This window comes from Elgaria multicarinata, chromosome 4 (genome assembly GCF_023053635.1).
Source record: "Elgaria multicarinata webbii isolate HBS135686 ecotype San Diego chromosome 4, rElgMul1.1.pri, whole genome shotgun sequence".
Taxonomy (NCBI): domain Eukaryota; kingdom Metazoa; phylum Chordata; class Lepidosauria; order Squamata; family Anguidae; genus Elgaria; species Elgaria multicarinata.
In genome coordinates, this window is record NC_086174.1 from 18,868,793 (window position 1) to 18,896,600 (window position 27,808).

The 27,808-nt window shown below is 40.8% G+C and overlaps 1 protein-coding gene across 1 annotated transcript in view; it reads left to right on the forward strand.

The window, feature by feature from the left end:
* Window positions 1-3,126: 3,126 nt before the first annotated feature.
* The window catches only part of FBXO11 (F-box protein 11), an 80,944-nt gene continuing 56,262 nt past the window's right edge, over window positions 3,127-27,808 (forward strand). Inside the window, exon 1 of the mRNA XM_063123868.1 lies at window positions 3,127-3,666. Coding sequence (XP_062979938.1) covers window positions 3,417-3,666 — 250 coding nt within the window. The 5' untranslated portion in view covers window positions 3,127-3,416. The remainder of the gene's footprint in view (window positions 3,667-27,808) is intronic.

The window sequence follows — 27,808 nt, forward strand, 5'->3', positions numbered from 1 at the left end:
TTTGTACCCCACCCTTCTACCAAAAAAGGCACTCAGGGTAGCTATCAGGTTGCAAGAGAATGCATATACTGAGGTGGGCCATGGGGTTTTCCAGACAATTTGACATCTTCCTTTGCTCAGTAAGTGCAGAGCTGTTGCTCATTTATGTGCTGCAAAACCAGATCTTGCCCTCAAGATAGATTATGTTGTAGGCATTGTCATATTGCCCCTCTCATCAAGCTATAGTACTTTAGCACTACTGGGAAAAAGCAAATTCCCTCCCCATGCTTCCAGGTGGCAGTCTCACTGCGCTTCTGACCTCAGTGTTGGCAACATACTTGCAATGAGCAATAAAATTACTCCAGCATGTACCATTTTTTGAATTTTTAAAAAGTTATTTTAAAATCATTTTAAATATTGTAAGTTGAGTACTTCTATACTGCACTACTTTCAATACAGCAGTGCTCAAGTAGCATTTACTTGAAACTGTTTACTTTAAACCATAAAGTTCAACTTAAAGTATAAAATATGGAAACTTAGGCCATAGCTAGACCTAAGGTTTATCCCTGGATCGTCCAGGGGTCAAACCTGTTCATCTAGGTGACACACAGGGGATCCAGTGCTCAGGCAGGGGCGAACCCTGGATGATCCCAGGATAAACCTTAGGTCTAGCTGTGGCCTAAGTGTTACAGTGGGGAAAGTGTTGGATTTGGACTAGAGAGCTCAACTCCCACTTCAGCCAGGAAATTCACTAAATGACCTTGGGCAAGACAATATCTCTCAACCTGACCCACCAGTCATTTTTTTGTAAGAATAAAGGTGTGTGCATGTGGTAAAATATACAAACCCTGAGATCTCTGGAGCAAAGTAGGATAGAAACATAGGGTGTCATTCCACAGACAGAACTGCTTCTATCAGTGGAACTGGCAAAACCCTCTGAAACAGATTTTTGGGTTGTATGGAGCACTGCAGCAGGGAGGAGAGGGAGAAAGTCCGGTTGTGCTAGCGGATGTCTGCTAGCATGATGTTAGATTTGAACCAGAAGAAATACACAAAATATTTTATTTATTTGATTTATATCCCACACTTCAACAGGTCCCAAGGATGGTTTACAATTATTATTATTATTATTATTATTATTATTATTATTATTATTATTTATATAGCACCATCAATGTACATGGTGCTCAGATACATTATAAGAAAATACACAAACATTTTACAGTACAAGAATAGTAGATGACGATATAGCAGAGCATTATAAAAACAATCAGCAGAATCAAAAACAAACACCAAACAGCGTAAGAGCAGAATATTAAGAAGCTTGGGAAAATAAAAAAGATTTTCATCTAGTCTAGTGCCAAAGTGACAATATGGGAGGCACCAGGTGAGCCTCTCTGGGGAGAGCATTCCAAAATCAAGACTGTCACCACAGAATAGGCCCTCTTTCCTGTAGCCATCCACCACACCTAAAATGGCAGGGTCCCTGATAAGTAAGATTTATTTGCTATTGACATTTATATACCAGTCTTGTTCTTAAGTAAATGTGGCTAGGTTTACAGTCTCAGAGGAAAGTGCATTTTGTTGTTGTTGATTCTACTAGTTTTTCTCACTGGGCAATATCAACTTCTGCTTTCTTTCTCTCTTCCTTTTTAAAGCAGGAGTTGAATCTTGGAACTTGTGCATGCAATGTATATTATGCTGGCACGCTCATGTATAAAAATGGATTGAAAAGGCAGTTTCCCAGATCCCCCCCCAAGAGCAAAATAAACACACACACACACACACACACACACACACTTCGAAACAGTACCACTAACAGCAGATGGGCAACAGAAAAGGGGAGAGAAGCCACATATAACAGCTAGAAAAACTGGGCATGACTTTATATCGAGCAATTCGCAGAATAGATGTACAATTCATTTACAAGGAATAAAATAAAAATGGCTTCACACCTACCCTTCTATTTCTACATTTGTTGGCGCGTGTTTCTTCAGCCTTTCCGTCAAAGGTTTCTACTCTAGCAGCTGTTTCCACAAGGCAGAGGCTTCAGCCCCCAAATGCCACAGGAGGGAGATGAAAGCGCTGGCCAAGCTGTCAACCCACACCTCTCTTCCAGAACTGGCTTGTGCCTGCGTGTCTGTCTGTATGTGTGTATAGCCTGCGTGCCTGTTTCTCTTCTCTCTCAAGCCAGGAACTGATTAATCGCTTCTCTCCATGAGATCATCAGTTATAACAACTTATGATAATAGTATTCCCCGCCCCATTTCCGGCTTCCCCTTCGTTTCCTACCACATTGGGGGGGGGATGATACCTTCTCAACATAACAAAAAACCCCAAATCTTCCTCTGCAAGGAGGACCTTTAGAACACCCCCCCTCCCAACCCAATACATAGGTAGGCACTGCCAACAAGAAGTCTATCACTTCTGTGGAGGGGAAAGAAAAGGGGGAGGGGGAGAAATCCCCTCCCACCCTCAGCTTCTGAACCCCAGATCCTCACCGTCCCCCATCTACTGAACCCCAAACCCTTAATCTCTGAGGTAGATTAAAGCCACTTCTCCCTTGAGCCGCCTTCTGAATCTATCCCTGTGCCTGAGCTCTCTAATACTTCTCCCTCACTAGCCTCGGCCCTTTATATCTCTCTCCCCCCACCCCTTATGCGGCCTCCTCCAGCCACCCCACCCCACCCCACTATCTCCCCTCCCACCAGTCTCTCTCTCTCTCTCTCTCCAAGCCTCCTGCCACCCTCTCTTCCTCCTCTTTCTCCACCTCCTCTGTACCAGCCGCCCCTTGGTTCGTGGATGCAAGCCTCGACGCCATTGGCCTAGCCGCGTGCGCCCTTCCGTGCGGGAGACGCGGATTGGGCGGCCCGCCTTGCCCGTTGTGAGTGTGTGAGGAGGGCGGAGAGAGCGAGAAAGGTGGAGGGGGTGTCGTTTCCCCCCCTCGTCTCTCTCTCTCTCTCTCTCTCTCTCTCCCTCTCGGTCTCCGGCAGTGTCAATGGCTCCTCCTGCCACGGAGCGGCGACGGGCTTAAGCCGAAGCCGGGCCGGGGGGTGGGCTGAGGGTGACTCCCTTGAGAAGAGACGCTATTGGGGGGGCTGGGGAGGGGGTGGGAGGGGAAAAGCGCGCGCTCGTGAGGAGGGAGGGGGAGAAAGGGGGGGTCACCCGCGGCACGAGCATCCCCCTCGTCAACCGCCGCCAGCGGAGGAGCGACCCGAGCGGCAATTGAGGCGGAGGAGGAGGAAGAGGAGAAGAAGAAGGAGGAGGAGGAGGCGCCTTCCCTTTCCCCTGAGCGAGCTCAGCCGGGCCGGTCCCCTCAGCCGGGGGCTCCCCTCCTCTCCTTCCTTCCCCCCCTCTCCTGCACCCCAACCTCCCTCCCCCCACAGTACTGGTGCCGGAGGAGCGGCCCCCTCTCCTCCCCCCGCCCGAACCGGCAAATGAACTCGGTCCGAGCCGCCAACAGGAGACCCAGGCGAGTGTCCAGGCCGCGCCCGGTGCAGCAGCCGCCTCCACCGCCGCCGCCGCCTCCTCCTGCTCAGCCGCCTCAGCAGCAGCAGCAGCAGCAGCAGCAACCACTGCAACTGCCGCCGCCACCACCGCCGCCGCCGCCGCCACCGGAGAGGAACAACAACAACGCCGCAGCTGCCGCCGCCGCCGCAGCTGCCGCCGTCGCCGCTGGGGAACGGGGTAAGCGAGAAAGGGGCAAGGACAGAGGAGTGGGGCGGGCCGGAGAGAGGGAGAGAACCGGGTGGGGTCCCCCCCACACGAACAAAATTGCGAGCCAAAGCTGCCCTCTCTCCTCCTCCTCCACCACCACCACCACCCCTTAGGTGCACAGGCCGCGCTTTGTTTGGTTCGGGCCCTACTGGGGGTTTGTGGGGGGGGGGCTCGATAAGCCCCTTGTGGGTTCCTCTCAGGTACTGGGGAGTGGGGGTGGGGAGAGGGAGTACAGCGTCCCCTCTGGGCTCCCCAGAGAGAGAGAGACACACAGAAAGAGCGAGAGGCACAGAGAGAGAGAGAGAGAGAGAGAAGAGGCCCAGGTCTCCCCCCCCCCTCCACCCACGGCCATGGCAGGGGAAAGCTGCCCCTTGTGTCCGGGACACGGTGTGTATCCCAGTAACTTGTGTTGACACCTTTCCTTTTATTCTCTCCTCCTTCTCCTCTTCCCTCCCTCCCCCTGCTTTCCTTTCTCTCTCCTTTTTGTAATGGTGTCTCATGGAGACAAGAACTGCTCTCTCTTCTCTCTCTCCCCCCTCCCCTTCCTCTTCCTCCCTCTTTCTCTCTCTCTCTCTCTCTCTCTCTCCTCCCTCGCCCTGCCTCAGTGTTTTTGCTGCGCAGTTTGCATTCAATGTGGCTTTGGTTACCCGGGCCCTGAAGGAAAGAGAGACCGAAAGAGAGATCGAGATCGGGAGGGGTTCTGTGGGTAGCTTGGAAGGGAGGAATTGCAGACCTACATACATAGAGGCGGCGTTTCTGTCGGGGTAGATCATCGGCCATTTATTTATCTGCTTCCTTCCTTCCCTCCCTCTCCCCCCGCCCCAGTCTCCCTTCAGTCTACCGCTCTCCACCCCCACCCCTTCACACACCGTCCTAAATAAAAAAAAAAACCCACAAATATTTGCTCCTGGTGTCAGGCTGCTTCGGCTGGGGACAGAGAAACCTTCGCCTTTTCTCACGCGTGCGAAGACGGTTTCGGTTCTCCGCCTGTGTCCGTCGGTCCGGGGCCTAGTGTAAAAATGTTGTTAGATTGGAGCTGGTGAGGGAAGCAACCTTTGTTTGAAAGAGCTGGAAATGTAATCGTGATAGGGGGTTTCTCTTTCCTTTCCTTCCCCGTAATGGAGGCTTTAAGCGATCAGTGTGAGAATAAATAAAATCAAGGTCGGGTTTTTTTCTTTTAACCGGGCGGCCCGGGGACTGGGAGGAAGGGAAGAAGGAGGGTGATCGTTCGCTCACTAAGCTGCATAACTGTTGCCATATTAATTGGCTGGGTTTCTCTCCCTGTGTTGGTGTGCTGTCGTCGCAGGGTTATTTTCTAAAGGAGAAGAACAGGGGTGGGATCGAAGGAGACATTTTGCATGTATTATCTGGTGGGTTGGATTTTAATTTTTTATGCACTGGGTGTCGCACCTATCGCATGATAAAAGGGAGAATGACCTGTGGTGCTGTGGTTTAAGACGTTTAACAAAAACACCCCTAGCCGTTGTCCTAGGAATGTCTTTTGTTTGAGAGTGTCGGGATAATACGTTAGAGGCAAGATGTTACAGCCTAAGAAGAACATTGTGATTCAGTAGAGGTTTTTTTTTTTTAAAGGGGTAACTGAAATATCGTTAAGTCATTAAACAAAGAAAATGTAACATGGCTTTTAATTCTCCCTTTCCTCCATGTCTCTCTCCCCCACCCCACACACACACAGTGGACAGAGCAAGAATGTTGCCCAAACCAGATAGCTATCTATTTCCAAAGGGTGTGATGTCTTGTGTCCAATTATGGCGTTTGTGTAAACCTGCAAATAAATAAATAAATAAATTCTCACATCACTTACATAATTACTGATCTACTAATGAGCCATTTAAAACAAAGCAAATCACTTCCTCCTTTTGTACGTCATGTATTGTAGGCTTTTGCCCTATGTGTTCCATGTGCATAGAGAAGGCTTTTAATGTTTCAGTTTATGTGTTGACAATTTTATGTGTTGAGCAAGGTTTTGTGAAAAGTGGGGAAAATGTGGTTAAGTCAACAATTGAATTACACTTGCTTATTACTAAACTCAGGATTGTAACATAATGCTCTGAATGTTAGACCTCAAAGGCTGGGTTACATTACTCAAATAGTACTGATCTGTTACCTCTGGAAATTGTTTTTCCTTTAATGGAAGACTTCAAAGTTTGGAAACAGCCAGGTGTTTGTGTATAATATAAATATTCATGCTGCAACTAACACAAGCATAATATACAATTAATCCCAGCAGGTCAATTGAAGGGGATATTCTGCAGCTAGGTAAACGATAAACTCTGTGTTGTTTACATATCAAATATAAGAATTATTATAAGGACTGGTCACAGATTTTTGGGCCTGAGAAATTCCTCTTAGGCTTTATTCATGAGAAATATTAAGGGCAGCATATTTATGATGGTGCACTTGAGGGGTTTTATTCATAATTTTAAAAGTCACTGGTCTCCTATCTATCGTTCCTCAATCTAATTTTAATCCGTTAGTCATTAAGATCTTTCTCTACTAACATATTTATCTGCTCTTCTTTAATTTCTGATCTTTCCTGGTGTTCTAAACTCTTATTCAAGTATCTTTCAGGCTGTGATCCTAAGCATGATTACTCAGGAAATAAACGGAGTGCAGAGGATTAATTCCAAATATTTAGGATTGGGTACCCAAGTCACTGGCCTGCCTTTTGTCAGTTTATGGGCACAGAATTGAGTAAAACTTTAGGTACTAAGAGTATAACAAATGCATTCTTTTCTCTGCAGTCTGTAACAATTTAGTCTTTAAAAACCATTCTAGTGCTGCCCATGTGTCAGCAGGACACACAATTTGAACAATACGGATGTAGTGCTTTAGATAGGACCCAGAAACAAATGGATCTGATTGTTTCCGGAATGGGTCAACTCAGTGGAGCTTGCATAACAGAGCTCCACTGACCTGTCCTGATCTGGAACAAGCATTTCTGCTTGTTTCGGGGCTTGCTTTATGAAGTGCTAAATCTCCATTGAGCAAGTGATGAGTCCCATTTGTGCAGTGGAATTGGTGGGAGCAGAGTAGCCCCATTGGATGCTACCTCTAATATATTGAGAAATGTCTTGTCATATATAACATGCTAGGAATTACTTTAGATTAGAAACACACTGATTTAAAGGCAATGGGATAGGGTAAAATGTGGATTCCAGAGCGAATCATGACTATACATTTGGACTTGGGGGGAGTTTTTCAATTTCTGTGGTTTTTTTCATCAGCTTGAATTGAATGTTCAAATTGTAATCTGCATTTTTTCATCAAGTCTACTGTTTGCTGGTATCTGTAATGAGGTATGTGTATACATGCACAATTCATCATAGAAATACTGGTGATTTGGGCTCATGGTGAACAGATTAATGTAAACATCTGGGCAGATGAAAAAAGTCTGCAAGTATTGGGAAGATCTACAGTTGTGTGAGTCCTCAGTACTGTACAGAACGGGGTGAATTATACAATACTGAAATCTGTATCTGTGGTTCTCACTAATTTATTTGTTTTAAAATGTTTGTAAGCCACTTCCTATTTAAAAATATCCTGAAGTGATTTACAAAAAAATTTAAAGCAAGACATCAATATAAAAGTACAACAAGTCAGTGGTTGGGAAAAGCGAGTATAAGCAAGTACGTTTTCTATAATCATTTAATGCACATGATTGTTGTTGGTGCCAAACAAATCGTAGAGGGGAGGACATTCCAGAGAGGTAGGCACCATGCCATCACAGAGAAGCCCATTGCTGTGTTGCTGACAGGTGGGGCTTTGCAGGATGTGGCATGAACAACAAGGTCTCACCTGAAGATTATACTTGTCTAATGGGTCTACATAGGGGAAGGCTGTCTTTCAGATAATCTGGCCCTAAGTTGTTTAAGGCTTTATATATCAATAATAATACCTTGAACTTGGTTTGGGAACAGATGCAGAATCTTGGACAGAGCTAGGCAACCTTCTTGAACTGTGGGCACATTTGGCAGTTTGAGAAACTGTCCTGGGCATCACCAAAGAATGGCTGCCATGGGAAGTGTGGCAAAGCACAAGTAACCTGTCCAAAAGTGATTACGAGGTGGGGCTGAGCCCCAACACACTAAGCAACTACTTTGAACCCACAGTTTTCAGCACCACCAGGAAACGATTCCACAGCAATTTCAGCTGCGGGTAAGAAAATGTGTTTATTAAAAAAAAAAAGTCAGAGGGATAGGACACTTTGGTGGGCACCAAGAAAGATGCCCGGTGGCACATTGGTGCTCAAGAGCACCATATTGTCTACCTCTAATCTAAGTACACCCCCAAACTGCATACCTGTTCTTTCAGGGGAGGTGCAACTCCGTCTAGAACAGGTGAACTTCCCAATTTTCTTCCCCCGGGAACCACTACCTGCAGTGCCTCCACCTTACCTGGATTCAACTTATTGGCCCTCATCCAGCCCACTACTACATCTAAGCACCTAGGTCATGCATGGCTTCTCCTGATTCCGATGTAATGGAGAAATTGAGCTGAGTGTCATCAGTGTACTGGTGACACCACCCCAAAACTCCGAACAACCGCACCCAACCACTTCATATATATGTTAAATAGCATTTGGTATAAAATTGTACCTTGCGGCATGCCATAGCTTAAGTGCCAGAGGGCTGAGGTACAGCTACCCAGTGCTGTTCTCTGGACCCTACCCTGCCTGTCTTTGCAGTTGCTGAAGCTCTTAAGATGGGAGGGCCCAGAGAGCAGCTGCTAGGTCAAAGATTATACTTCTACCTGGTTGTTCTGGAGCTAGCTTGCTAAAAAGGCTCTGAGAGCCTTCTCTGTTGTTGCACCCTGATTATGGAATGCTCTCCCCATGGATGTGCAACTGGTGCTGATGTTGCAATCTTTTCAGCATTTTAATTTGTTGGCAAGATCTCTTTGTTTAATGTATTTGCTGCCCTTTTTAAATTTTATTACGACACTTTATCAGTGCCTGGGTGTTTGCAAGGATGAAGGGTAGTTTAAAATTATTTAAAATAAAGAGTGCCATAATTTTGTAGGATTGCTTTTTTTTTTTTTTTTTTTGCTGATCATTTGAGCCAGGTAGAAGGATCTTGATCTCTGCAGCAATCCAGGGGCCAGTCATTGGGCCCAATTTCTTAAGCACCAGTAGTACATCTATATTCGTATCCTGGTCATGGTGCTTTCCAGTACTGTTGCAGAAATGTGGATCCTAAACTCAATGATAAATAAAGATTGCATCTCTTGGAAATAAAATCAAGTTGAATGTAAACAGTTTTGTATCCCATAGTAAGTTGAAGAATTCAATCCCGGGGAGGGACTGGGGCTCAGTGGTAGAGCACATGCTTTGCATGCAGAAGGTCCCAGCTTCAATCCCTGGCATCTGCAAGTAGGGCTGGAAAAATTCCTGACAGAAACTCTATAGAGAGCTGCTGCTAGTCAGTGTTGACAATACTGGGCTAGATGGACCAGTGGTCTGACTTGGTATAAGGGAGTTTCCTATGTTCCTACTTTAGACACTCAGAACACAACTATAGCCATGGCAATAGTGTGAATTAGCAAAAGAGTGTGTGCCCAACCCTATTTCTACATATTGTCCCTGATCCAGATTTATTTGTCCTTTAAACAGTACTATCTTTAAACTAGCCATCTAGTTGCATCCAATTTATTTATTATTTATGGGCAGTATCCAAGTCAACACTACTGCTAGCATAAATTATGTTGTATTAGCATGAGTGACCTCTGGCACAACACTAACAGTATGAGGTGGTGCCGTAGGTTTTCCAGAGAAACTCATTGGTGTTGTGCTAGGGGTTGCTTATGCTGGTGCAACATAATTTACGTTCGGTCATGTCTTAATGTAAATTATACACATCCCATTGAAAGCAATATGGTATGGATAGATGGCATTTGTGCCTGGATGCGTATTCCAACCTGCATTCCGATGTTCATCCAATTTACACCCATAATTCTTGGATCCATCAAGCATTGTACATGCTGAAGCCAATTTCCACATATGGATCTCTAGATGAATTGGAGAGACAGTAGGAATAAAATATGGATTGACTTCCAAATAGGTCCTTTTAACGTTGGTTTTAAAACAATTGTGTGATCTGACTTCTCCAGTTAATTTCTCAACATTGATTCTTATGTAATAATTATACCATTAAGCATGTTATTTGCAATGAATATAGACTTTAGGAATTGTCCTTGGCTGGCTAACCAAATGACCTAATCATAATAATTGTATACCTCAAAATAAATATGTAGTTTCCTGTTTGTTTTGTAATGGTATGTAGAAGGTATGCATTGGACTACAGTTTCCATCATCCCCAGTCAGCATGGTCAGCCATGCTGGCTGGGGATACTGGGATTTATAGGCCAACTCATCCAGAGGGCAACAAATTGGAAAATGCTCATATGAAGATACTCTGGCTTTGTGCACATTGTTTACTTTTGTTTGTACCATATAACCTGGTTCATGTGGGCTATTGTGTAGGGGACTATATGGAGATATATGGTGAGCCTTGCTGTAGGTCTGATATGTTCATTCTTATATTTCATACATGTCAAAGGCCAGGGCAAAATCCAGATTTAATTTATGAAAACATATTTCTATGCTCAGTACTAAGGCAAACTATTTACCCTTAAGTCTACGTAATGCATGCCGTGTGGTGGGGGACTCCAATCCTTTGGAAGCTGGCAAATATAGCTTCTGGATATCATTTGGGATAATGCTCAGTACTTGTTTGCAGGATTGGTAGATACAGGGAGCTCCTTCTCCACAATGTATACAATATGATATGAGTTTATGGATTTCACCATTTTTTAAAAATATAAAAAGCAATATAAAAATGATATGACACCATAATAAAACAAAGTCTATACAATTCAGAAATATTCAGTAGTATTTAGTAAACCAGCTAAAAATATTTTACTGGGTCCAATTCAGAGAAAAACACATGGCAGTGATCAGCTGTGTGTGCATATACTTTCTAATTGTGATTGGCGTTTCCTTTGATAGCAGCACTCACCCATTGGAGAAGAGGAATCTGTATGTGTGTACTTGATCCAGAGTTGGAACCATATTGGTCCTGAGCGGTGGTGATGTGATCCAGCTGCAGGTGGCCTCAACCACACAGCACTTATTTGTACACAGATGAGCCAATGGCACATAAAGCTTGCTGCCACCAGTTGCTGCAGAAGAGATCAGAAAGAATTCTTCTATCTGGCTCCCAAGTTCTACAAAAAATGGAACTTTGTACACATTTCCCATTATCTGCACATAGAAATCTGCATCTATCTGTGTATTACCTTTACTAGATTGGGTAATTGGCTTTATCCCAGCATGAAAAGCAGGCTTACTGAATACATGTTTCATCTTTTAAAAATTAGGTGAAAACTAAATGACCAGGTACTTTGAAAGAAGTGTTTATAGGCTTCATGTAGGACTGCTTAAGATATAATCATGTACTAAAACACAACAAAAGATGTGAATTAACTCTAGGTATAAGCCTTATTTAGTTGAAATACTCTTCTTAAATGATGCTTCTGTATGAATATAGTGGAAGAATGGACCTCTTCTACACAAAATTGGTTGGCAAACAGGCTACTAACATGTTACATGTTTTATGCCACTTTTGCACACGTGTATAAGCTCTTCTGCTTCTACATAGGAAAAAAAGATGTATGACTTATTCCTAAGGTAACAGTTTCTTAACTTGTGATAACAAGATGGAGAGTGTATTATTCTACCATTAATAATACAATACTGATTTTCCTGTCCCTTTGAAGCCCTTATGAAGTTTTTTTTTAACTTTCATGTAAGCTTGGTTTGAAAGAATTGTGAAAGTGTTGCACTTGTGAAATGGGGCATTCCTACTCATTACCTACTGCAGATCCTTGGCTTGCAGCCACCAAAAAGATGAGACTTGGACTTTCTGGAATTATGTGGGATATAGATTGGGGAGCTGCAATTTGGGGATAGTTGGGCAGTTACTGGGGTTACCCTTTGTGAAAGTCTGTGTGCCTTCCACTCACTCAAGAGGCTCCTTTGACCCAGCCCTAGTTCAAATATTGATTGGTTCCAGATCCTACATCTGATGATGTTATATATTAGATCTGGAGTGGGCACTATATCAAGTCACTAACTGTTCTTTATGCCTATGGTGAGTCTGTCATAAGCTGCTTTTCTTAGACTTTTCGCTCCCAGCACTGATGTGCTTTGTGACATCATGGTATCCCAGAAAGTGGGATGGCATCCATAAAACGTCTGTAGACAAATCTAATTAGCTTCAACTGCAGAAAAGAAGCTAATAAGTAGTGAAGTTCACCTATGTACTTGATGGTGAGAAATTATTTGCTGATATAATGACATTTTCTTGGGAAGTGTGTTTTTCATCTGTAGCCTGATTATATTGTTTGTTCTCACATTTTTTATTTTAAGCACTTTCTGGACTATATATGCTTTCATGTATTAAAACATGCCAACGTTCATTTATACTTAATTTTAAAAAATTGTTTATCTTTAGAAGAACTAACTTGCAATATGTCAGATTAAGAGTAAAGTAGTGGACAGATAGGATTTTTTTGTATCAGAACGGTTACAAGTCAAGGATAAATTCCTGTTTGTGCTGAAATGTTGCCATTAACTTCAGCAGAACCAGGATTACGTATATTCCTTTGAAAGTTAAAACCTTTTAAGATCATGGTGGCAGATGCTATTGGGTAGATATTTGTAATGTGACTATAACATTTTATATTCTTTCACTCTGATTCCAAGATTTGCTGAACCATCAAATAAATGTTTAATATTGTATAGGCACAATACTATCTATATTGTGCCTATACAATGTTAAAATCATAACAGTATGTTGGCACTGCAGAGAGATACAGTGGTGCCAGTTTTTAAGGTTTATTGATGTGGTGACCAGTTTTTCCAAGTACTTGATGAACACAAATGCAAAATGTCTTATAAAAGAGATGTTCTGATTTCTGTAGCTGGACAGTCTTGTTCCAAAGGACCTAGAATATCTACCGTTATTTTAAGTTTAGAAAAAACCTCTTTAGTTTGCTTAAGAGTTGAGGAGATAAATGCAGCAAGAACTCTCCCCTGTAACGAAATGGTATTGTCTTCATTTCATCTGTAGCCAGTTTAGGACTACAAAATCAGGGTGAGTCTGTCATGCGTTTTGAGTATTTTAAGACAGAAGAAGCATTGGAAAGATTCTTTACGACACATTTAGATAAAGGTATATGGGTAAGAAGATAGAAATACATGGAGAAAATGTTTCTGTAGGGGAATGTGCTAATAATTAAGGCCATGAAAGTTTAGTGTTAATGCAACTGTGTTTTGTCAGCCATGGGAATCTACTGGATTAGATTCACCTTAGATTTATGTGTAAGCAGTCTTATGAAAGGGAAGCTTTTGTATTTCAACATGTGGGTGCATTTTATCATAGGAAATGGCAATAAATTAGAACTTTTATTTAATATAACCTAAAGCAAAATTTTTTTAATGGTTATAAGTGTAAATTGTGGATACATTTTAGTACATTATTTGTTGTAACTTTTTAGACATTTTACACATTTTAGGCATGCTTTAAACCATTAGTAATGTTTTGCAATGATATTTCAATTACAGCCCCTGAGGAAAGAAAGTCCTTTCCAAAACATCTTGGGCATAAGACAATTTTTTTCCAGATACTTTAGAACATTTCCTCTTCTATTTTGGAGTACTTTTCAACCTAGTCCGTCTGGGTTGAAGGGAGTACTGATGAATGCCAGGTCAGTCGATGGGAAAACAACAGCCAACCAGGACTTCAACTCGGTTGACCATGCTAACCTGGCCTGTACCACAGAGGCTTGGTTGAATGAGACTGGGGGAGTAAATCTCTCCCAGTTTTGCCCACCTGGTTTCTCTGTGTTACAGCAGGCAAGATTTGGAGGGCAGGGAGATGGAGTATCAATGATCTATTGTGATTCTATCCCCCTGTCCAGGTGCCCTATCCCATAGTCTTACAGTTTTGAGTGTGTGTATCTGAAGGTGGGTGTTTGAGACAGAACATGGGTGGGAGGGTGCTGTTGCACTGTGCCCTGCTTGTGGGCTCCTGGTCGGTCACTGTGAACAGAGTGCTGGACTAGATGGACCCTTGGTCTGATCCAACATGGCTCTTCTTATGTTCTTATGCACTGGCTTCTGGTTTGTTTCCAGACAATAAAGCCCTATATAGCTTGAGACCAGGCTACCTAAAAGACCACTTTCTCTCGTATGAGCCTGCCCAGTTCCCAAGCTCTTCTGGAGAGGCCCTTCTATTATTATTATTATTATTATTATTATTATTATTATTATTATTTTGAAAGTTCAGAGCCATGTATGATAGTAGGGCCAGATATTAACTGGGACAGACCCATGCTTGCCATAGAGTCCATGAAGTCCTGAGCCATTCCCAACAAGGTGTATTCAGTATATATACTGAAGTCCCTTACCACAACAAGCCACAGAGACGCCAGCACCAAACCCAAGTCCACCTTGGCTAGCTCAGGAAGGAAGACTGTTGAGCATTGGGGTGGGCAGTACACTAACAGAATCCCTGTTGCCTGAGGCTGGTTACAGGGAGCGACCCGACAGATGGCCTTTTTGGTGGCCGTTCTCAAACTATGGCACTCCCTCTGATGGGAGCCTAGGTTTTCTTCCTCATTGATGTTCTTCTGCTAGCAGGGAAAGCCTGCTTTATTTAAGAAGGCCTTTAACTTGTAAATAGGTCTGGTGGGTTGGTTGCAGTTTTTAATAATTTTTCTGAAATGGTTTTTATTGCATTTAACATATTCTTTTATTCAATCTTAATTGGTTTTGTAAGCTACCTTGAATGCCATTTTTTTGAGGAAAGCCAAGATACATATAAATAATGGTGCCATTGTGTTAGCTGCTATTACTCTTGGGGTGTCTTCTGTTCCAGTGGTTTTCAAATGTTCTACCTTGGTGAAATGCTTTGCTTACCCTCTTGACAAGTCAAGGAATCCCTGTTTCTTGCAAACAATTTTGGGGCATATTCGAGGGCAGGACTCATCAGAAGGTAGATTTGTAGACCTTCTACTCTCAGAAGCCCCTGACAGCATGGCCAATTGTCAGGAATGCTGGAAGTTGAGGTCCAAAACACATGGTGACCTACTTTCTGCTCATGTCTGATATATATATATATATATATATATATATATATTTTCAGTTCACCCAGGATACTGACTAGGCCTCTGAACTTCATTGTTATCCCACCTGAACTGAGTGTGTATCTATAAAATATTCCCCAAGAGCAGAGGAAGATCTGTAGTAGGCAGGACAATTTTCTTTTAGGGAAACTCTTCTGGTGTCAGTTACCTTCTTTTCGTGGACCCCTCTGAAGGGTTTCTGAGTGCTTATCTGAAAACCAATATTCTGTTTAGTTGTCATTCTGAGCAAGTTTGTACTTTTTGTTAAAAATATATTGTTGATTAATCAGATTAAAATGTTTTAGGGCATGATTCTATGCATGTTAAGACAAAAGTCCTGCAACCGGCTGGCTGGGAAATGCTGAGAGTTTGTGGAATCATAGAATAGTAGAGTTGGAAGGGGCCTATAAGGCCATCGAGTCCAACCCGCTGATCAACATAGGAAGCCACCTTAAAGCATACATGACAGATGGCTGTCCAGCTGCCTCTTGAATGCCCCTAGTGTGGGAGAGCCCATGACCTCCCTAGATAATTGGTTCCATTGTTGTACTGCTCGAACAGTCAGGAAGCTTTTCCTGATGTCCAGCTAGAATCTGACTTCCTGTAACTTGAGCCCATTATTTCTTGTCGTGTACTCAGGGATGATTGAGAAGAGATCCTGGCCATCCTCTGTGTGACAACTTTTCAAGTATTTGAAGAGTGCTATCATGTCTCCCCTCAGTCTTTTCTTCTCCAGGCTAAACATGCCCAGTTCTTTCAGTCTTTCTTCATAGGGCTTTGTTTCTAGACCCCTGATCATCCTCATTGCCCTCCAGCGTTCCTGCATCCTTCTTGAAGTGTGGTACCCAGAACTGGACGCAATACTCAAGACGAATAGAGTGGGAACCAGTGCCGAATAGAGGGGAACCAATGCCTTCCACAATTTGGAAGCTATACTTCTATTAATGCATCCTAAAATAGCATTTGCTTTTTTTGCAGCCACATCACACTGTTGGCTCATATTCAGCTTGTGATCTACAACAATTCCAAGATCCTTCTCGTTTGTAGTATTGTTGAGCCAAGTATCCCCCATCTTGTAACTCTGCATTTGTTTTCTTTTTCCTAGGTGTAGAACTTGGGATTTATCCCTATTAAATTTCATTCTGTTGTTTTCAGCCCAGTGCTCCAGCCTATCAAAATCACTTTGAAGTTTGCTTCTGCCTTTCAGGGTATTAGCTATCCTATCCAATTCTGTGTCATCTGCAAATTTGAAAAGTTGTAGGACTTTTGTCTGCGTAAATATGCATAGGATTGTGCCCTTAATCAACTAAAAAGTTGCTGTAAATTTGGAAGTAGAACTTTCTGAAAAGCTTTTTAAAATGTGTTTTTGTCTGCTTACAGTTATTTACAGCTTTAGAGAATAAGAACTGTCTAATCTTTTAAAGAAAACAACTATTTTATGAATGAATTTCATACTTCATATTTGTGGCCCTCTTAAGCAATGCGTTTGACGTCATTACTCAGGCCTCCCACATGTAGTAGTTCTTTCTTTATTTTTACCAGTAACTTACAAGGTGCAATGAAAATTGAGTAATGTACACCAACTGACTAGGATTGGAGATTTCCATGTGGAAAGTGAGTACAGGCTTTATAGGAAAAGACTAGCTTAGGTAGTATGCCTGACATTTGACTGTTACAAACGTTTTACTAGTCCTAATATAATGGGTGGGCAGAAAGTAGATCTCCAGGTGCTGTAGTACTCTCAGTATTCCTGACCATTGGCAAGGATTTCTGGGAGCTGAAGTCCAAAACATCTGGAGACCAACCTTTTGCACACTCGAGTACTATACTATGCTAGACTGTGGCTACAATCCTAAACTCACTTTCAACACATTGGCATTTATTTCTGAGTAAACATGCATAGGGTTGCGCGGTAAGTGCAGGTAACTGGACCAGATTGAGGCTGAGCTTATTTTGAATGGAAGGTTACTTATGGATGGCAATGGCCTGTAACATTTGCCTTTTATCAGGAATGCCTCGGCACGGCTTATTTTAAAATGCTGTACAACTTTGTTTGGTTTGGTTAGGGTCCACCACATGTGCAAAGCCAAACAAAGATCCCTGGAAGGCTAAAATGAGGCATGGTATGGGAAGGGCAAGTTAGAACCGGTGTTTGTAGTTATGCCAGAATTCGGACCCTGTCTTGAAGCTGTATAAGGCTGCAGTTTCAATGACATGACTAAATGAGTCATAACTCAAAGTGTGTGTGTGTGTGTGTGAGAGAGAGAGAGAGAGTATACATACAGCAGGAATGAAAGATCTTGATGGAATACATCCACATAAGATGCCCGTTGGTATGTTCCTGGAGGTGATGCTCCCTCATATCCTGACACTGCTCCCTATCTCCAGCATGCATCCCATAAACTATGGCAAGATACCACAGCAATTCAGCAACAAACATCACTAGGTAAGCACAGAGGGCACATGTGGAAAAGCATTAGCCTAGCATCAGTGCAAAGGGACTACTCGGAAGGATAGGATGATAGACAGGTTGGAATTTTATTTATATAAAAATTGTATCATTTATTATTACATTTATATCCCAGTTTTTTCATCTTGCAAGGAATCCAAGGCAGCTTACATGGCCCTCCTTTTGATTTTATCCTCACAAAAACCTATGAGGGAGGTTAGATTGAGAGTCAGTGACTGGCCTAGTCACATCATTCAGGATGGCTAATATTGTTTAAAGCTAATAATAAAATATAATAACATTACAAAAAAGAAAAACAACAGCAACCTCACAATATAATAGAAATAGATGCATCAGATATGTTGGTGAATTGCCTCCCGTGTTAAAGAGCAGTATGAATTTTCATCTGAATTCTCTGCCTCAACACCAAAATGTCTTGGGCTAGCCTCAGACATAGTTTGTATAGAAAGAGATTATTTCCAGTCAGGTAGAATTATTCGATGGAATCTCTTGTGTTCGGAGAAAGATGGCAAAAATTAAATCTACTTTAAAGTCTTTCATTTTCTTTTTTTAATTTTTAATTTTCTTTTTTTTCTGTTTTTTTTAAAAAATCATTGAATTTTCAATAAATACAAAAAAGAAGGAACAGAAGACAAAGAGAAAATAAAACAGCAACACATTAGTATTAATTCACAGTCCTTCCCCTCCCCAAGCTGGTCAATTTCAATAAATAAATAAATGTTGTTCCGTCTTTTATTTTCTGATTCTATTCCATGGTGATATATTAATTTATCCTGTTCATTCATTCATATATGATCTTTTCTACTTTAAAGTCATTCATTTTCTTTGTTAAGGTTACAGTATGTTCTATCAAGGCTTTTGGAGTTTGCCTTGGAAGGATTGGTTCTTGCATCAACCTCAGGCTTATGTGTCTCCCACACCAGGCATGGAAACTTTAGTAATGAACTGGAAATTACATGCATAAATTACTACCTACCTAGGGCATTTGATAGAAGAATGAATCAGTCTGTTTCCAGTCCCATGTCACTTTTGCATACGTTCCCCTATAAGTTCATTCTGTCCCGTTTCCATGATCTGCAAATTAGTGTTTTTACAATCTGCAGGAAAATTCATATTTAAGAGCACATTTCTCACAAGTATTGATAACTTTTTTGAGCCAAGAACTGCATCAGAATATTGGGGAAGTGTGAAAGCCAGTTTAGAACTATGTTGTAACCTAAATATTAGTCTGGGAGGTGTGGATCAAATGCCTCAAGCATCCCTAGCCTACTTGCACTTTCTGGTCACTGGAAAAGGGGAGGAATCATGTAAATTTAATCTACTCACGCAGGGATATGTGTGCAAAGGTTATAGGTACAGTGAGGAAATGTGTTTGAGCCTGAGGTGATCTGTCACATGAGCAGACTTGCATGCTGGGACCATATTTTAGAAAGAAAGAAGTGATCTCAGAGTCTGGATGCTGTGCTAGGCCTGAAGTGTATGTTTCTTTGTTTAGACTGGGGGGGGGGGTCACTGTCTTTTAAAAGACAGTGACCACTGAACAATTAAATATATATGATGAAGCAGGCAAAAGGTATAGAACAGAAGGTACAGCCTCCATAGTAATATAGGCTCATAGCTACAAAAATATAATAATTTGATTGATGCATTTTAAAATAAATGAAATGCATGGTTTTGGTATTGAAAGTACTTATTCTACCACTCTCCATGATTATCAGTTTTACCTAATGATTAATATGAGTGGAGTCACAATTTAGTAGGTTTGTGCAAAGGAGCCAAACTGTACTTAACAAATCAATATTGGGTTTCAGGAATGTACACATGAAACTAGTGGCACTATGCCAAGAGAAGCTTCGGAGGAGTTAGTAAACGTATGGTTTGAGATTTCTTGCACTACTGTTAATTGTTCTTAGCTGTGTTGATTCAGTGTGCATTGCTTCCAAGGCAGCAATAACATGAGAAGCCATGAAAGCTCTGTTACCCAAGCCTAAATGTGGCCTTGGAAACTTCAGTTACTGTAACAGTGACAAGCAGTGTAATCTAATTCTTTACATTAATATTCCCTTCCCTTAGTTTTTTTCCCTGCAGTTAAAATATTGTAACCAACAGAATTGTAGCATACAGATAAATTTCGAAAGAAGGGTGGTGACTGGTTGAATTAATTCTGTCATAATAAGTAGCTCATTTGGGTCAAAACTGACTACAACCAATATAATCATAGCAATTAGATACAATAGTCATTAATAATCAGTTCAGTTACAACCTAATTCTTTTTTTTTTTTAATATAGATGTGTCCCTAATGTTTCAGCTAATTTGAATTGTTTGGAGGCATTTAAGTAATTTTATGAAGGCCACTTGATAAAGAATAGATTGATACAGAAACCTGCTTAAAGTACTTGGGTTTTAGCCAGACCTTTAAATTAGTTAACAAGCTCGTTTTAGCTGAACCAGTTTTTAAATAAGGTTGGCATACTACACTTTTTTTTTTTTTTTGCTGGAGTTGTGGGGTTAGTTGCTAGGTATCAGTGCTGTTTCTAGAGGGAGAAGTTGACTTTCAGGAAGAGCTTGCCAGGGAACATGGTTGGTTATAGTGTGAAAGGGGACTGGAAATCCTCCCCAAGTGCATACTTGGAGCATTCTGTGAAGTTTTCAGCACCCGGTCCTACTCTTACATTAATAATAAACTCAACTACAAATTCACAACCAGTTTGTTTTAACGGGCTTCAACCAGGGACAACCTAGCCACAGTAGTGCATGCGCTGGTAACTACATTGCTACTACAATGCACTCTGCGTGTGGCTGCCCTTGAAGACGACTCTGAAGTTGCAGCTAGTGCAAAATGCAGCAGCTAGACTGCTGACTGGAACATCATGTAAAGACCGTAAAACACGAGTCTTAAAGGAATTTCACTGGCTGCCTATCTGGTCGGCATTCAGTGTGTTGGTAAAGACATTTAAAGCCCTAAACGGCTTGGCACCTCAATATTTGAGGGAGTGCCTTTCCCTATATATGCCTGTCTGAGATTTGAGATCTGTTGGAGCAGCCCTCCTACTTGTACCGCTAACACAACACACACATTATGGTGGGACATGGGAGAGGGGTTTCTCTGTTGTGGCACCCTGGTTGTGGGATGCCCTCCCCTTGGAGGCCCAACTGCTGCCGACGTTGGTTTAGTTTCAGTGCCAAGTTAAAACGTGGCTTTTTATCAAAGCATTTGAGAGTTGAATTTGCTTAAGTTGCACATAGTTTCAATTGTTTTATTGCTTTTAAATTTTCTACTGGTTTTAGCTTGTAAATGATTTAATATGTTTTTAGTTGTGTACATTATTGTTTTATACTGTTTGAATTGATTTTATCAGTACGCTGCCCTGAGATGCCAGTGATATAGGGCAGAATACAAATGTTTTAATTAATAAATAAATGCTTCTCGTGGTAATGGTGGCACCACCCTCTTGGGAGCATGACAAACGGGCAGCTCTTCTTCCAACTCTGAACTTGCTGACGTTGGCAAGGTCATACATTTGAAAGGTTCATGTAAAGGAATTTTTGTTGTTGTTGGTAATGTGTCCATAATCCATTTTTGGTTTAGATTTGGGTGTGGGTGAGGTGGGGGATATTTTGACTAACTTATTTGTTAGTGGCTTGCATTATGAAACCAGAGATCTCTATACTTTATGTGCATTTTAGAAACTTTGATTTGTCCTGTCATGCAAAAATTGTCTGTTTAGCAGATGTCTTTAGTACTTCTACTGTGGTTATTGGACTCAGGATTGGTTGTGTGAAATGTTGATGTTGGGTTCTCATTCAGAACTCAAATGTCTTCGCAGCAAGTTCTAAGAGAGATGCATGTTTCTCTAAAGTGCATGTTTTAAAAGTAGCAATCATAGTGTCTTTCTCAGTGATCTGATTTGTGGAGCCTTCTAATATCAGGTATATGGTTCCATTACCTCTATGGAAATTTACTCACAGTTCATGGAAAAACCCAGACCTACCTATTTTCAGCATTTGCTTCTGTACATTGATAATAATTTAAGCAGATGTACCTTTTACCATTTGGGCTGTGTACTTGACAAAAATTGAAAAAGATACCAGTGTAATTCCTTAAGTAATGCAGTTCTCCTTAATAATGGAATAAGATGCCAGTTATGGGTAAGATTTTCTACTTAGTTAAAGTGTTTTACAGTACAATCCTAGGTATGTCTATTCAGCAGCAAGGCCCACTGTGTTTAGAATTGGAGCCTTAAAATATCAGCCAAAGAAAGAGATGCCTTTGCACTGCCTACTTTCTTGGCCTCAGATATTTATGCAGTTAGTATGTCTCCAGTATCATTCTCTGAACAGGCTGCTAGGATTGTGAGGGTGTCTGGATGCAGGGATAGATGTGTGTCTTTACAGGATTAACCAACTTATTGTGCAAAGCTACATAAGAGGTTGAAAATGACTGTTGTCTAAAATGTCTTTATTAAAATTAATGAACCTGTGAAATCAGTTATATTTTGAATAATGTGTTGTGGGGCCTGTAGCAGTTTCCTTGGCTGCCCTCAAATTAATCTATTTATTGGATTTTAAAAAGCAAATATGTAAACCAGGAGAATTAAGAAATCTCTTCTCCAAGGCTCTTGTAAGCCTTTCAGAACTGTATGTGCATCTATTATCCAGCAACTCTAGGAACAGACAATACTTGCAGAATGGTGTGTTGTGACCATGGATATTAGTTGTGGGACACAATACTTTAGAGACTTTTCTTTTGCAATCATGATCTTTAGAGCAGACAGATTGGCTAAAGTTATTGTAGGAAGGATCTGGTACAATACAAATTGGTGAAAATAGATTTATGATCCTCTTATGACTAGAGGGGAAGGTTACGGGCTTTGGGAAAAGATAATTTGGGAAGTGATTGATGCTTCTCTCTGGTGAGAGGCAGGGGAGTGGGAATAAAGTGTGTGGGTTTGCATTATAGTTTTCTTTGACTTGCTTGGGAAAGTGTTGATATTTTCGTAGTATTTAAAGTTTTAATTAATTAATCATTTGGGAGGCAGGGAGGTGTCTTATATTGTAACCCTCCTAAGCCTTTGGGCTTGAACGACAATGAGAAACAAAACTATACTTTTCATTTAGACAAAAAGCTGAGATATATAGAAACGTAACAAATACTTTGATCAGTTAATTGAATAGTTTTACTAGGAATATGTGTCTACCTTAGATGAGAGTGTCATGGTGACCTATGCATTTTACTTTCCCTGTTTCTTAATTGCTTTCCTTTAGCCTACAATAAATTCATGCTTCAGTTCATATGATAGCTCCAGCATTTTGAACTTATCTGCTTCTACTCTTTTGACATAATGGAACTCTGTCCAAGGCAGGAGTATGCAGTTTCTTAACAACTGTGGAATGCACATATCGTTAATTTGCAAAAACAAACTGGTGATATTATGGCCGATGGCACTAGTATATTCATTAACTTGATTGGTTTTTCACTACCAAAGTCACTAGTTCTTAGAATCTGCTATTTCTTGGGGTCCAGTTTTTTGTGTATTTTTCATTTTTTACTAATAGTGCTTTATTCTTTGCTAAAGAATGGGCACTTAAAGGCATGTTGCTTCAAGTCTGCATACTGCTCCGCTGAATGCTGAACGATTTCAGCAGTAGAAGCTCTACTTTTTTGATTAATGCAGTTAAGTTCACCTTTACAGTTACTATCCTATCCTGACAGCAAAAGTGTGAGCAATTAGCTGATGATGTTGCCAGTCTGTATTCAGTGTGAAGAATTTCATTTTGGTCTTCAGCTGCAATTTAGTATTTGCTTTATTTTTGTTCTGTTTTGGGTGGAATTTCATCTTCACAGCATAGTTTCAGGCACTTTAGGAATTGAGAAATTGTATATAATGTACTGAAAATTCCTGCCAGCAATACTGACCTTTTGACTCTAGAATCTGAAAATGATGGCCCCTTAAAACCATAGCATTGTTTCAGAAATCATGTGATTTATGAACATAATGTAGTGTTTATTTTTTTTACTTTTCTGAATAACGGGGAGTTTTACTTCTTAAAACATACATGAGCAAGGAATTATTAAGATAAAAATGGAGAAATTCTATTTGGTACCATTGGTAGTATTGGGGCAAGACTGTTGAAAGAGGTATATGTTCTCTGTCCAAACTAGACTCTCTAGATATTCAACACTTAATTTCTTAATCATGCAATGCATAAATGTATATGAAATTCCATGTTCTTCCTAGAGATGTAAAATTCCCAGAAATTTTGAAGCCTTGGGGGAAAAAAATGTTTTTTTTCCAGTTTTTTTGGGGGGGGGGAAATGAAAATTTGGGGGAAAATTGAAATAATGCAATATTAACACTTTTTGCAGATTGAAAGTCACTTTGTTACTTTAGGAACATAAAATGTAATTACGTCCAAGTTGCTTTGGCATAAAATTATTACATTTGGTATATTAAAAGTAGTGTATTCAAACAATTATTACAAATTTAATTTACTTTTTAAACTTTTTTTTTGGTAACAAATGGAGCTACAAGCTCCTGAACTGTTAGGAACACCTGAACTGTAAGGAACCTCTTTGGTTCTGCCAGTGTATGAGGAGAAGGCAAAAAACAATTTTAAAAAACAACTGAAGAAACCACCAACATTAGTAACAAAGAAAATTATTTATGTCTCTGCTAGTCCTTCATTGTCAAGACATAAAGCCCCCATTCCCATAAAAAGAACTGAGAAAAATGGGGGGGGGGGGGAGGGACCAAGATTTAGTGAATATGCATGAAATTTAATCAGACTCATTTTCTGACCTATAGCTATCAGTATTCGTTTCAGTCTCTGCTTCCATGGAAGTGCCCCCTAGAGGCAGAAATGCATCTTCCTCTTGCATTTGAGAGTTGTAGTCTCAGTTTGCAGCCTAGGACTTGCTTGTCCTTGGTGCCACAGACATTGTAATAATCTGATACTGTACAGTTTTTAGAAATCATTTGGAGAAGTAAATATCTGAACACCTTGTCTAAAATATTTTATTTTTTATTTATTTTATTTATTTAAGGATTTTTATGCCGCCATTCAGCCCAAAAAGGCTCTCACGGCGGCTTACAAAAGTATTTCTTGACAGTCCTTGCCCACAGGCTTACAATCTAAAAGACATGACACAAAAGGAAAGGGGATTGGGAGGGAGGAGGAGGAGGGAGAAAAGGAAAGCAAACTCAGGCACTACAATCTTAGTTGGAAAGTTCAGCAGTTGCAGTTGACAGCAGGAGGAATTTTATTTTTATTTTTATTTTTTAATTTTATTTTTAGCATGATTTTATTCATCATGCTAAAATAAAACATCCTGTAATCCATTTTTTCTTCATTTTTTTCAATTTTTCTAATTTTTCAGAAAAAAAACAAAAAAGGCTTTGGGGAAAAAAGGGGGGAATGGGTTTTTCCCCAATTTTTTCAGGTTTTTTTCCGGGCCTTCACATCTTTAGTTCTTCCCCAAATTTATTTAGAGTTTATTAGTATGGACTACAAAGAAATGGTAGGATTTCCCCCCTGCAGCATCACGCTGTATCATTGGCACTGCAGGAATTTTAATGGTGACATTAATGTACAACATTTGGAAGAACAGTTAAAAGTGGTACAGAGAGCACAATCCACTAATGCCACCTTTTGTGGAGAAGACCATATAAGATTGTGTTTTGTGGCTTTAAATTAAGACATTAGCAGAAAGGAGGAGTGGGAAGCTGGAGCATGCTGCTTCTCAGCTATTCCAGATGATTCCTGATTTTTATTAGCTAGAACAAGACTTGAAAAAGACATAAGTCATGTCTAAGATAATTTGGGATTTAGGAGAAGAGTCCTGTGTTGGTTAGCTATGTTAGGGAGTGCTAGGGGAGGTGGGCAGAAAGGCTACCTGCTTCAAGCAAAGTAATCCCATACAATTTTCTGTCATTTATATAAACTGACTACAAAGATAACTTGTCTATAAATCTGAAATTTACAGCCATGTGCAGATGCTTTCAGGAGTTCAAAATACAGGTCTTAACCTATTTAACACAGCAATTGCCACCTCTCTATGATCCATTGTGACCTCTTAGATTAAGAACATCCTGGTGACAATATCATATATGAGTTCATATGTAGAGAGGTGTCTTCTGTGACTGTTTTGCAGATATTGGAGTTTTCTGATAGTTGCTAAAGGCTGAATCTAAGCATTTTTCAGAACTGCTGTAAGAACTGCTTTATCTGAATTGCTTTCAGTAGATGGGCTTAAACCAATGGGGGAGGAATGGGTGTTGTCCCTTCCTCTTAATCAAAGAGAACAAGCAAACAATCTTTGAAGCTTGCAGCTCAAGCAAGTATTTATTCATAGTAGACAGCATACTTGTAACAGTACTACTTACTTTACTGGGCAGATGGCTTCACAAATGATTATTTGGAAATTTTTAAGTTATTTAATAGCTTAAAATGTTTGTCTGAATATTTTTACCCACTTCATGCCTCAGCACAGTTGCTGGCAACACTGCACAATGCAAAGCACACTGCTGTATCCTAATAAGGAGATATATAACATCACACATATGCACACACATCTTCAACAATTTCTTCCTCTCCTCCCGCTAGTGGTGCTACAGGAGGGTCTATCCAACTGGGAGAAGGATTCTGCCTCTTCTGGCTGAGCTGTTTCATTAGAAAAGTGAATCTATGTTAAGCTGGACTTAGTGACCTGGTTCACACACAACACTAACCTATAGTTGTTGAATTCTGGGTCATCATGAAATGCTACCCCAGCTGTGTTGACAAACTATGGTTTGTTAACCATGAACAACCCAGAAAGAGAACCCATGGTTTGTGTTGGGTTGTGAACTCTGGGTTGTTTAAACCATGGCTGGTTTACTAAGTGTGCATCCAGAACCATAGGTTGTTTATCAGCTGTTTCACCAGGCTACAGAGGAAGTGGACAAGAGTGGTTAAAAAAAAAGGCAGCTGTTCTACATGCAAGTACTACAGTGTCACAAAGGCATTTCGGATACAGGGATTGAGCAGGCAAAGGAGGAGGAAAACAAACAATCCAGAGGTTGAGAAGACAAGCCACAGTTTGTGAGATCGTCAGCTAAATAAATCTTTAGTTGGCCAACAAAGCATGGGTTAACCATGAGTTAAATTAACCATGGGGTGAGCAGTATATACAAACCAGGTGACCCAAATTGGTGAACCTACGAATTGGTGGGGCCACACCCAAGGGAGTAAGCATGCTGTCTCCCATCCGCTTGCCCCTTCCAATTTGCATCCACTTTCATAAACTATCTAGGAACATCCCAAACCCAGAACTCTGGATGTTGAGGGACAAGCAACCCAGAATTTTAATCCAACATCAAACAATCCAGGAACGAGACATTACTGGGTTGTTTATGAAAGCTGTTGCAAAGCGGAAGTGGCAGGCAGGTGAGAAGCAGGGCATTCACTTGTTGCTGGGAGACTCCAGCTAGCTATGGGTTACTTAACCAAAGTTAACCATTACATATGAACTGGGCCAGTATTTGTGATAGTGGAAATTGTAAATTCTTGTTGTTTCTAAACAACTCAATCGATTCTATTAAAATTAAAAACTGACATTTTAATTTTTGAAATCAGTGCAATTAGGAAGAGAACCTTTTGTGAGGAAGCATTATTATAACTGTTGCCTTTAAAGAGGATTTTTTTTTGTTAGAATGTATTGAAGAGTATATTTGGGCCAATCAACACTTCTTGGGGCATATGTTTGAGGTCTCATTCTCTAATTACTTTTTAATTTTTTTCGTAAAACCTTTGTTCTTCAGTGCAAAGATTGAACAGAGATGAAAACATAGTGAAGTTGGAACATATTCTCCAGTCAGGTATGATTAAAATAATCACTCTGCTCGATTGCAAAACCATCATTTGCAAGCAAACTTCAAATCATGGTTTCAAATCAAGGCTTTTTGACAACTCTGGTTAGTGCTAACTTGGGCCACAGCTAGACCTAAGGTTTATCCTGGGATCATCCAGGGTTCACCCCTGCCTGAGCACTGGATCCCCTGTGTGTCACCTAGATGAACAGGTTTGACCCCTGGACGATCCAGGGATAAACCTTAGGTCTAGCTATGGCCTTGGTTTGCCTGATTTGCACATAATCGCAAACTTTGGTTATAAAAAGCAAGGAAAGGGAGGATTGAATGAGCACATAAGAAGGAAGGAAGGGAACACACAAAGACAAACCATAATGTCACACATTATGACAAACCATGGTTTAAATAATTAACCATTAATTAACCATGCTTTCTTGAATCGTTGGTTGTCATGATGTGTGCACCCAGAACTATGGGTTAACTATGGGTTGTTAACTACAAACCATGAAGAGAATCCATGGTTTGTTGTTGAGTTGTGAACTGTGGGTTGTTCAAACCATGCATTATCATTAGTGTGCGAACCCA